The 12,719-nt window shown below is 38.6% G+C and overlaps 1 protein-coding gene across 1 annotated transcript in view; it reads left to right on the plus strand.

Annotated features, from left to right (window-relative positions):
• NEB (nebulin) overlaps positions 1-12,719 on the plus strand; it is a 226,170-nt gene that overhangs the window by 200,366 nt on the left and 13,085 nt on the right. The window contains exons 134-139 of the mRNA XM_011943053.1: positions 4,202-4,306; positions 5,300-5,404; positions 6,041-6,133; positions 6,754-6,846; positions 8,898-8,990; positions 9,435-9,527. Coding sequence (XP_011798443.1) covers positions 4,202-4,306; positions 5,300-5,404; positions 6,041-6,133; positions 6,754-6,846; positions 8,898-8,990; positions 9,435-9,527 — 582 coding nt within the window. The remainder of the gene's footprint in view (positions 1-4,201; positions 4,307-5,299; positions 5,405-6,040; positions 6,134-6,753; positions 6,847-8,897; positions 8,991-9,434; positions 9,528-12,719) is intronic.

A 12,719-nucleotide genomic window follows, 5' to 3' on the forward strand; every position in this document is an offset into this window, starting at 1 on the left:
GGGAGAGAGAGAGAGGGTAACCTACAATGCAGGAATTTAGAAGAGGGAGAGAGAGAGAGGGTAACCTACAATGCAGGAATTTTAAGGTACTGAAGAACTCTTACATGGTACAACTTGTAATTAATGAATCAATATTTTCACATGTAAAATCTCTTATCATGTGGCTTTAAAAATGTGTACACAAATCTGGAAGAAACAAAGTAGCCCACATTTGGATTACCAATCTCAAACAAGATTGAGATTGAGACCACACAGTCTAACCCCTGACTCCCCTCATGATGAATAACTCTCCATCTTCCTACAAATAGAGAGATGAAGAAAAGTAGGCTGTCCTTCACACCCCAGGATATGCCCTCATTTGTATTAACGATTGTCAGTGACGGTCAGGAGTCTGCAATTTGTTTAGAGTGGCACCAGATTAGAATTTGTGCTTTTCTTCTGACCAACGAGTTCCAAAGCAGTAGTTAACCTGCCCTAGCTGTGCTTTATAGGCACCTGGGGATGTAGATTCCCTGGTCCAACTCTGGAATTTTGACACTAGTAAATCTGTGGTAGGCTCTGGAAATCCTATTTTTGTTTGTTTTTAATTTTCGCAGATTATTTCTTAATGACCAATCAGGTTGGGGAATCAGGGATTTCAACCCTTTATTGGCAACATATAGTTGTATATTGTAAAACTGCACATGAAAAATATAGTTATCACTAGAGAGTGGTTTGATTAGGAAGCAGGTGTATTCAAATGGTAGACACGTTTCTTTTCTTTGAAGGATAGGGATGTGGAAGAATAATTAGCTTTTTAAAAATTACCAAAATTATATGAGCTCCAAATTATCATGTTGTGTTCATTAAGGGAGCCAGGGAGGCTGACAGTCTTTGGGCTGTGAGAGGCTCACCAGCCTTTTACCTTCGGCTTTTGATACTGCTGATCTTTAACGAAAGCTTCAGCACATGGGCCTACCCCAGTGTAGGATCAAGTCACTTGCTCTGCTCCCCTGGGGCTCTCTCTGGCTCGTTCCTCAAGGCCTAAAATATAGCCAGGCAAGTTAGTTCCTCCCCAGTTCAGATCAGTATTTACAGTTGAATGGTAAATACTGGTGAGATGGTGCTTGTGTTTCCACAAACTTGCTTCTCGATTCTCGATTTCCAATGGAGAATCTGTATTTATAATTCTTCAACCTCATACCTGGGGGTTAAGGCAAGCAATGTAAGCTGACTCACAAATTTAGGATACTGTACAGTAGTCTCCTCTTATTTGAGGGGGATATGTTTCAAGACCTCTAGTGGGTGCCTGAAATTACAGGCAATACCCAAACCTATATATACTGTTTTCTCCTATACGTATACACCTATGATAAAGCTTAATTTGTAAATTAGCACAGTAAGAGATTAACAATAATAAAATAGAACAATTATAACAATATACTGTAATAAAAGTTATGTAGTTACATGGATGTGGTCTCTCTCTCTCTCCCTCAAAATATCTTATTGTAATGTACTCTTATTTTTGACCAAGGTTGACTACAGTTAACTGAAACCGTGGAAAGTGAAACCTCAGATAAGTGGGGACCACTGTACTGAATACTTAATGCCAGTATGGCAGGCCAGGTCTCACAACCGTTTCAGTACTGAGTGGTTACGTTAGATGTTAAAAGCCAGTGTCCCTGTACAAAGGCTGGGATGTAACAAAAGCCCACCAAAAGTTTTGCCTAGGCCTTTCCTGGGCCTTAAAGCATAATAAAATAATGAAGGAATTCTTAACAGGACTCATGTAGAATTAAACAAGTTTTACTGTGGAGTCTAAAAAAACTCCCCAGGCCTCCACAAACAAGTTTATTGGAGGTCTGAAGAAACTCCTCAAACCTCCCTGATTTAGCAGGAGACAACGTAAGAGTAATTACCCCAGCACCTGAACCCATTTAAATTAAGTAAATTTACTGAGGCTCCAGAGGAAGGTCTTCAGAACTCAGACCTTAGTTATAAATTAAAAGAAGTTGGCCAGGCTCGGTGGCTCACTCCTGTAATCCCAGCACTTTGGGAGGCGGAGGTGGGCGGATCACGAGGTCAGGAGATTGAGACCATTCTGGCTAACACGGTGAAACCCCATCTCTACTAAAAATACAAAATTAGCCAGTCGTGATGGCGGGCGCCTGTAGTCCCAGCTACTCGGGAGGCTGAGGCAGGAGAATGGCGTGAACCCGGGAGGCGGAGCTTGCAGTGAGCCGAGATTGCGCCACCCCACTCCAGCCTGGGCGACTGAGCAAGACTCCCTCTCAAAAAAAAAAAAAAAAAAAAAAAGTTAATCACTTATGTCTTTAGATGAATGAACACTTACACAGAGACATATAGCTTAAAAGGTATATAAGCTCTGAAAAACTTCGTAATTTTGAGTTTGGCGATAATTTCCAGGACTTCCCCCAGTAACCAGTTACAAAAATAAAAACTCTTGGCTGGGCACAGTGGCTCTCGCCTGTAATCCCAGGACTTTGTGAGACCAAGCAGGGTGGGTCATGAGGTTAGGAGATTGAGACCGTCCTGAAACAACATGGTGAAACCCCATCTCTACTAAAAATACAAAAATTAGCTGGGTGTGGTCATGCACACCTGTAATCCCAGCTACTCAGAAGGCTGAGGCAGAATTGCTTGAACCAGGGAGTCAGAGGTTGCAGTGAGCCAAGATTGCACCACTGCACTCCAGCCTGGAGACACAGCGAAACTCCGTCTCAAAACAAAAAACAAAAAACCTCTTTTCCTCCCCAGTTCATCTGCATTTCATTATTGGGCCATGAGAAATAGCAGCCCAACCCTCAATTTGGTCTGGGAACACCAGGGAGTCCAAGTTCCGTGTTCAAATGTGATTACCCCTCTAAGGGATTAGCACCAGCTCTGCAAACCAGTTGAGGTAGCTTTTGCTTAATCTTGGAAAAAAATAAAAGAAAAACAATAAAAGTAAAAATAAAATAAAAGGAGGATTGTTTCTATTCTTTTCCCAGGACAATGAGAACTATTTTCTTTACACCTACATAGCTAAAGAGTCATCTAGGTGACTTTTTCATGAACAAAACATTTGTTCCTGGTGAACTACCTTTTCTTCCAAAAAATCTTGTCTTTAATTCGCTTCCATTTAGATGAATAAAATCTAGGCCTACATCTCTCATTAGCTGAAACTGTTTCTTTGTTGTCTCTGGCAAGATTACAAATTTCAATACTTATAAATGTAATTCCTATATTAACAACATAAATAGAGACAGAATAGTTTTATCCCCATTATGATAGTGGCTAGTCTCTTTCCTCAGCCCTCAGCCCTACAAACCAAAACTTCCCTGAAAAGTGGGAAAAACTGGAGCTAAGTTAAGCTAGAGAGAGAAGTGAAGGGACATAGCGACAGGTGATGAAAGAAAAATAAGGCTCTAAAGGCAAAGTGTAAGTGTTCTGCCGCAGAGAATAAAGACGATCAGTTTGGTGGTGGGATTGACTGCCCACTGCTATCTGGAAGAGCAGTCTCTATGGATACGTCTCTCCAGTCAAAGGCTGGGGCAGGACAGGGGAGCCCAAAGAATAGTGATGTCTGACTCAGAGTAGTCCTTGGCCAGTCAGCTGGCCTTAGTGGTGCTCCAGGTGTGTCTGTTTGGTAGAGCTGCCAGTCCTGTCAGGCTGCTTTCTGCAGCATCAGGAGCCATATTCTGGAAATGCCTCTGGGCCTGCCTGCCCGCCCAGTCCTGCAGCTGGGAGCCCTGACCACACCTACTCATGGCTCAATGAACATCTTGTCACCAGCTAAGGCTTTCTAAAGGTCATGTCTTTGACTCTTAACCCTCTAGCTTTTCTCCACCAGCTTGTTGAGCAGTCTGGCTACATAGCTTCATCCAGCCCAGCGAGGACTACTGCCACTGGAGGCATCCCCATCTCCCTCTCTGGGCATTGCTGGCTATGACTTTCCTGTGGACCAGCTAGCACGGTTCCCCCTCTGCCAGCTTTGCCATGACAATAGGTCCTACTGAATGTGTGGGCTGTTTTCCTGGAAAGGAAAAGTATGGTGCTCTTTGACTGAGAGGGTTCTTCCTTGCAATGCCCTAACATCCTTGGACAGTTAAGAAAATACAAAGGACTTTCCCTCTGCTGAGCCTGGAAGGGCTATTTTAGGTCCCACTGGCCTATATCCCTGTGGTGTTTACCTTCCTTATTTCTTGGAATCTATTTCCAGAAAAAATACAAGGAAGATGCTGAGAAGTCCATGTCATATTATGAGATTGTTTTGGACACCCCAGAGATGCAGAGAGTCCGGGAGAACCAAAAGAACTTCAGCCTTGTAAGTTTTTATTAAATGTAAGGCACAGCCCACAGGCACCTAGGGGTGCTGAGGAAGATGCCTCTGGATATCCCAGGCCTGCAGTGGGGCTGTTGTGCAGCCCTCTACAACTCCCATCCTGCCCCAGGAAGTGTGCGCTCAATTCATCTCTGGGCTCACCTTATATCTTAATCCCAAATCACAGCATGAAAGACTCATCTCTTACTTCGTTGGTGGTGTAGGGGAGAAAATATAGTATCTTTTCCTCACCCATGGCAAGGTTCATGGCTAAAACTCTTGTAACAAAAGACAGATAAACAAGAGACACATATACAATTTATTTAATAAAAGCTTCAGAAATGACGACCCAAAGAAACAGGAAAATGTGTGTATTTTTAAGGATAGAGATGCAGAAGTGTGACTGGACAAAGGGGTATGATCCAATGGTAATAAACAGGTGATTGAGCAAGGCCCGTTTATTCAGATTCTCCTAGTATCTCTGTGTCTTTGGCTCCTTTCCTCTGGGTCTAGGGAGGACCCTTCTGGAAGGAGGGGCTTATTGCCTGCTTTAGACGAAGATCAGATAATTATTATCTGCTTTAGGAAAAAACAGAGAAGGCCAGAAAAACCCTCCTGCTTCTGCTGTTTTTTCAAATGTCAAGGTGCCATATTTTGGGATAGTGTATCCTAAACCCTGTCAGTGGCTTCCTTTACTGAATGTGAACTATCACGCTTTCCATTAGTGGTGACATCTATCTTTTTCAAAGTTAAATCTAAGCAAGAGATACTTAAACAAAAACAAATAAACCCCTAGCTTTATATGATTTTTAAAATTAGTTTCTCCACAAAATTCTTATCGAATAATTTCCCTTGGGCTACCAGACCATAATTATTGTGGCACAGACTTTTTTTTTTAAAGATACAGGATTTTAATTTCCTTTACATAATATAGGACAAATAAAGAAAATAAAGCAATGTTGAAATCTTAACAAGATGTTCACTCTTTCTTCATAGCTCCAATACCAGTGTGACCTTAAAAACAGTAAAGGAAAAATTACAGTTGTTCAAGACACGCCAGAAATACTCCGTGTAAAAGAAAATCAAAAGAATTTCAGCTCGGTATATTTACTATTTATTTTGCATTTAATGCTAACCTGGTCATTTCACTCTCCTCTTTAAAAATATACTAGCCTTATACTGATAGACAATTAACATCTAACCTCCTCAGTAATACTAGCAGTGATTTGCTAAAATCTCCCATACTTTGCTCCAAAATCCTCTCTCCAGAGATCATTTGAAATAACTTTATATCTGCTAACAAAGTAACTTTTATTTTTAAATTTTTAAATCCCAGAGCAGTCACATGTGTTGTCTTGCTTCAAGAAGATGGATTTCTTTTTGACATTGTGATTTCTTTTGTTATCTCTCCCCCAAATAACTGATTGACTTTGCATTTCTTTAATGGATTTTGTGTTACATATGGGAGGGTTTTGTTGTTAATCAACATTTCCTGGCTCTTCTCATCCTGTGTTAGTATGGTACCACAATCTTAGAAGAAATCTTAAGATCTGGAAAGTGATCCATGTTGTATATCTGGTCTGAGTCACTGATACTGACATGGAAATGTCAGGCGTGATGCTCTGGCACTTGCCTGGGAACATCATTTTCACAGAAGCCATGTGTCCTAGTCTTTCTCCAGGAACTGCTGGGTTTTCCTTTCTTCTGTGTAACACTGTCCTGATTCTCAATGCCCAGGTTTTATATAAAGAGGATGTCTCACCAGGAACGGCTATCGGAAAGACACCTGAGATGATGAGAGTGAAACAAACACAGGACCACATTAGCTCGGTAAATACAGAGGATGCATTTGTAATATTTTCTGCCTCCCTTTGATAATTTACAATGACCTACGAGTTGCACTCAAAGCCTTTGTCACCAGAAACAGCTTATATTGCTAAAATAGGTGCCTGTGTACCACCACTACACGGTATACACCAGTGGCTAGAGTCATCTCATACTCAGTGCAGTGCCTTGGCGGTTTTCATGAGCGAGAGATTACATCTGAAAAACGGAGAGGCTTGTGAGAAGGTAGAATCCGGTACAGCTAAAGAACCAACCTTCCTGGATATATGTATGTGAATCTGTTTGTCCTAGTTAAATGACCTGTTGGCCATAAAGACATCGGGATATACAGGAAACGGCTGTAGTCTAAATAGGATTCTCCACCCCTGCCCCAAAGAGATAAGAGAGAGACAAAGTGTCCCTGTCCTCGGAATTGTTCTCCTCTTACCCAATATCAGAATGAGTTACCCAATACCAGAATGAGGTCCCATTCACACTAAATATAAAGCTTGCGTTATTTACACTGTTGATTTTTTTAAATTTGGGGGTTACAAAAAACATGTACATGTCGGGAAGAATAACTGTCCAGCATGTAATAATACCTTTCCCCATTTTTAAATCTGCAGGTGAAGTATAAGGAAGCAATAGGACAAGGAACTCCAATCCCTGACCTGCCTGAAGTGAAACGTGTGAAGGAGACACAGAAGCACATTAGCTCGGTAGTGGCCATACTCTCAGATTGCATTTGTGTGACTGGCTATCTCCCAATTGCTATCCTGGTGCTCTCTCATCCTTCTGCTTCCTATTAAGAGCTTCCATGCCTTGGGGATGTTGTGAATTCTCCCTTAGTCTTGATGGGGTCACTACAGGTTGCAAAAGTAGTTAAGAAACCTCTCTTCTCATCATCAAGGAGTAGAGGGGACTTGGCTTTCTTTTCCTACCTGTCACTGACTTGAAGCTCATGGATTTGGCTTCTTAATTATCATGTCATTCGTTTCCAAAGTAAAAGGTTTTGATGGTAGTAATAAGGTTATTGGGATGATCTCAAGTAATTTAACTAAAAGCATATATGTATAAACACAGAAGTAGTATAACATACTTTGGTTTTGTGTGTGTGTGTGTATATATATATATATAATGTGTGTGTGTTATGTGTGACACATCATATGAATGATGGGATTCCCAGTGTCCAAAAAGACCCTAGGTAGACATGTCTTCACATGAAGACTTCACAGAAGTCTCTTCTCCCCTCCCTTTCAAGATTTCTTGTCCTGTATTCTTTGCTCTCTCCATCTTGTAAATGCAGTGGTGCAGGCTGTGATGGACCTACAATGGCAAATATACATTAAGCCTGTTCTCTCATGGGAATTTCAGGCACCTGTGCAGTTTATTGCGGGGCGGGTGTCCCCGACACCTGAAATATCAGGTTAGCACATTTGTCCTGACCTTTTGTCAAGCAAGCCCTGGCTCTGCACCCCACCCCTTTTCCCATCCATAGGCAGATTCTAGGCAGGTGTCGGCTACTAGCAAGAGACTGTGAAGTTTGGGAAATAGTTTATGGCCAATAAAAGGTGAGGACCTTGGTCTTGGGTCTCCCCTAGTCAATGGAGGACTGAGCTCTCATTTGATTTTCTTTAAAAGATACTTGATATTTCTCTTGCAGGTTGTTCATATTATTTAGATCTCATTCCCTTCTCACTCCCTGTTTATACTCTGGCTTCCTTGTGGTACAAATTTCATTTGGAGTTTTGTGTCCTCTAATATGGGTTGAGAAAGCTAGCCCAGGCTCCTTTGTCACTTTGCATTACAACTTCTTGGTTTTCTTTAATTTTGCTTTGCGCTGTTGTCCCTGATCAATTCTGCTGCTTTGTTGGGTGAAGAGTAAAGAAATGCAACTTTGTTACCAAGAAGGTAGATGTTCAAAGGTTCCTAGAAGTTTCCTTGCAAAACAAAGCTATCATGCCTAGCTTGTCACTGATTTTAAGAATTAAAATCTGAGTATGTTGCTCCCCACCCCATGCACTAATACACCAGGGAATCCATCCATTTAAAAGAACCCATTCAGTCCTTTAGGCTGAAAACTTAATGTTAAGAGTTAAGGAGGCTCAGAAGGTGGAGGTTCCTTAATGTTTTCATTAAAATGCATAGTCCTTCGATACTACTACTAAAAAATATGGACTTCTCCCAATTCAGAAAACACTAGTTTACTTGATCCAGCAATTAGCAGTAAAAATTTCAAGTAAAGATGCTCTTCCTGAAAAATAAACCGATTAAACCATCTCATATCCAGGGACTAGGCTCCTACAGATTAGGAGCCAGCGAGGAACATTCATTAGGAGATATAAAACAGAATTCTCAATAAGCCTGAAGGAATAGAGTATCCTGTGGTAAGAAAAGTTTAAACCAAGCAATCTATTCATTAAGTACAAGTCTACTGCAGGCCTACTATATTTAAGGCATCAATGCTAGATGCAACAAAATGGTTGATTTTTCTCATTGGTAAATTTATTATTATTTAATGCATTTTAGGCATGCACTAAGTGGTTATAGAAAATGCGTAATTTAGTGCCCAGTTTTCAAGGTAGTAAAATTTTTTTACTACTTTGGAAAAGACAACATAAATATTTATGGAATTTTTCCCCCTGTTCCTTGAATGTTTTTGCGAGCTAGATTGTTTTTATGAGTTTCCCCCAAAGAGCCCACATGTAGCTGCTATCTAAAGGATTTATGGTCATTTTACCTTTCCGGGTATTCTAATTATTTTCTACAGGTTATGTACAAAGAAAACTTGGGAACAGGCATTCCAACCACTGTGACTCCAGAGATTGAGAGAGTCAAACGCAATCAAGAGAACTTTAGCTCGGTATTTACAAATATATAAGACACTATTTCCCACAAAAAATTTACCACAATAACCATCTTTTTTAAAGAAAGTAACATCTTAACAATTCTGTGTGTGTCTGTGTGTTTGTGACCAAAGCCATGTTAATACAAAATGACTCACATTTCCGATTATACTTTAACATTTTCAGTGACTTGACTAGATTTGAAATACTGTAAGTACAATTAACAAGATTTCTCAGCGTTATATCTTATAACTTAATGCTTTCCATTGTACTTTTTCATTTCCACAATTAGCACTGTAGAGTTCACCATTAAAACTGTGAAAAAAGTAAAAACATTATCCTTACTAAATATTGCTTACTAAAAAATTGTCTCCTCACATATAACCCCTTCCCCCACTTCCTCCCTTCCTTACTCTCTGCTTGTTTTAAATGTCCTCTGGGTACTTTCTTGTATCTCACAGGTTTTGTACAAAGAAAATTTGGGGAAAGGAATCCCAACAGCTATCACTCCAGAGATGGAGAGAGTCAAACGCAATCAAGAGAACTTTAGCTCGGTATTTCTTAGGGGGCCAAAAAAAAAAAAAAAAAAAAATCCCATAATTTTATTTAAAATAATAACACCTTACAAATGTAAAATTACTAAATTCATATAATGAAAATAATAATACCAAATATTACCTCAGTTTACAACCTGAATCTAATTTAGTATTTAGTTCTGGTGTGAAACTTTAACTGTGTTTTCTCTAAAACATAGATATTTATCACTTTCTTTAAAAACCTGTAATACTCTGTTTGCTTCCCCCATTCCTCCTTTAATAACAGTAGGTGTTTCTAACTGGTGTGACACAAGTCAAAAGTAAAATCTAACACCCTTTCAAAAGGACAATGTAAATTAGAATTTTATTTGTATTTATTGTGGCTGTTTGATGTATTCTTTGTTTTTGCAGCTTTTCCTTTTTTAAGTTTTTTTTTCGATGTTTAGATGTTTGTTTATTTTCCATAAGTTTTGGGGGTACGGGTGGTGTTTGGTTACATAAGTTCTTTAGTGGTGATTTGTGAGATTTTGGTGCACCATATCTGTAGTCTTTAATCCCTTGCCCCCTCCCACTCTTTCCTGTAAGTCCCCAAAGTCCATTGTATCATTCTTAGGCCTTTGCATCCTCATAGCTTAGCTCCCACATATCAGTGAGAATATATATTGTTTGGTTTTCCATTCCTGAGTTACTTCACCTACAATAGTCTCTAATCTCATTGGAGGTCACTGTGTTTGCAGTTTTTCTTAAAAGAATGTCATTCTTAAATATTTTAATTCAAAGACAACACAGCAATTCACAGTAAATATAACTTACTTGTCTTGGCTATTTTTTGTACGCTATGTAAGATACAAATAATTTTTCCTTTGGAACACTTTCAGTGTAATTGAAAGCTAATATTATTTAGCTTTCAACATTTATTCTTTATTTTGTTCCCCCAAACCTACTTCTCTCTTTTTCTCTCTCTTCTTTCTTTGGTTCCCTAATTTAATGTTACCAACAACTTATGGATATTAATTTCAATTAGTTTGAACAATATTTGATACTCCTGTCTTTGAGAGAAGGCCTACATAAGTCAAGCCACTCCTGCCAGCAGCCTAGTAGCTGTGTTTTTAACTGAAGTCTTTTAGAGACAGACATCCTGTGTGTGACTAAATGTCCAAAGGGGATCTATAGTTACTCTATTTTTAAAAGTTATTGAGGTACTTCATCATAAAAACAACAATAAAAATACTTTTAGGCTGTTTTTTTTTAGGTTAAGTCTACCTAAAAGATGGGTCCAGGTTGATTTGTTTGTTGGTTTTGTGCACACAGATATTATACAAAGAGAACTTGAGCAAGGGGACTCCCCTACCTGTCACTCCTGAGATGGAGCGAGTCAAACTCAATCAAGAAAACTTTAGCTCGGTATTTGGGAGAAAGCTCTTTAACTCCTTATTAAAAAATAATAATTTCTATAAAACAGAACATCTCACTGTTCATCCCTTTATAATAATCAGTTTAACAAAATCTTTTTTTATAAATCACATCAACTGAATCCTTCTGTTTTCCAGATCTCCTACTCACCATTTGATTCTAACATTTTATACTTTCTGTAATAGTCCCTTAAAACTTTTTCTTTCCTTCTCTTTTCACCTTTATGTTATTGTTGGGACTGTTGAAGTTAATTGATTTCTAGAAAAGAAAAACCAAACACTAAAGCTCTTATTTACTTGGAACTCTCTTTATCTGATGTTTCTGGGTTAGAAATGCAAGAAAAGATACTGGACTTGAAGCCACATGTAGAAATGGTGGCTCTTCCGTGGCAACAGGGATCTTCTTAACATAGACCCTATTCAGATAAACAGTAGCACCAAGAAAGAAAATTGCTCCATATTGAAACCAAAAGAAATCTTATTTTGGGCCAGGTGCGGTGGCTCACATCTGTCATCTCAGCACTTTGGGAGGCTGAGGCAGGCAGATCGCTTGAGCCCAGGAGGTCAAGACCAGCCTAGGGAACATGGTGAAATTCCATCTCTGCTAAAAATAGAAAAAATTAGCCAAGAATGGTGGCACATGCCTGTAGTCCCAGCTACTTGGGAGGCTGAGGTGGGAGGATTGTCTGAGCCCTGGGAAGTCAAGGTTGCAGTGAGCTATGATTGGGCCACTGTACTCCAGCCTAGGCAACAGGAGTGAGACCCTGTCTCAAAAAACAAAAAAAAAAAAAAGAGAAATCTTATTTTGATACTTATATAAAACAAGCCATTTCATGAATAGAAAGCCAGGCCTTCTGATTTTTTTTTAAATATACAAATCAGATCATGAGCTTACATTTAATGTTATTTTCTCTTTTATTAATATTGTTGCTGAAAAGCTCTAACACACAAATTGTTATTTGTGTATTATATAATACACAACTCTGAAACTTCTATATCAAGACTTTAGGTTCACTTATACCTGTGATGGAGAATCAAATGTCATTAGGAAAATTTAGATGGATTTTTTTTCTGGGGAGCTGGAATTAACCCAAAATATTTTTAATTGTCAGTTTTAATATATTCTAAAAGTTTGACCCTTTGACATAATTAGACCAGTAACTTTCTTTGGTCCCACTGTCTTTTTGTTCTGTTTTGTTTTTAATTACTATTCACTAACAATACTTCAATTTAGTTAAATTTTCAATGTTAAGTTAATATGTCTTTTGGAATGTTATATTCATTGTTTTCCCTGTGGGCTATTATTATTATTATTATTATTCCTTTTACTGAAAGGCTTGCAACAATTTTCAAAATTATTTTCTAATTATTTTCTTCTATACTAGAGTAAGTATATTGTTTGTATCTATTTGAAACCTTAATGATCCTGATGATCCTGTACTTTTTTAAAAGTAACCATTTGTGTTAATTTTTACACAGATTGCATTTAGGCAAAATTGCCCAGTGGTGCATAAGCCTATTAGATACTGTGAAAAATAGACAATGCCATATGTTGACTTTTAGACTTGACCATCTCTACAACTTGAATGTAATGACAAAGACCAAATTGTCATACTGCATAGATTTGGCCTGTTAAGTATTTGTTAGAGCGTAAGACAAACACTTTTGTAGAGAAAATAAATACTTGCTAATCTAACTTAAACAATTTTTCTATTGTACACTGAGTATTTTAGTGATCTTAGAAAGTTATTTGTATTTTTTTTCTTAATTCCTGGCACAGGAAATATTTATATTCAAG

Source organism: Colobus angolensis, unplaced genomic scaffold (assembly GCF_000951035.1).
Source record: "Colobus angolensis palliatus isolate OR3802 unplaced genomic scaffold, Cang.pa_1.0 Scaffold215, whole genome shotgun sequence".
Classification (NCBI taxonomy): Eukaryota; Metazoa; Chordata; class Mammalia; order Primates; family Cercopithecidae; genus Colobus; species Colobus angolensis.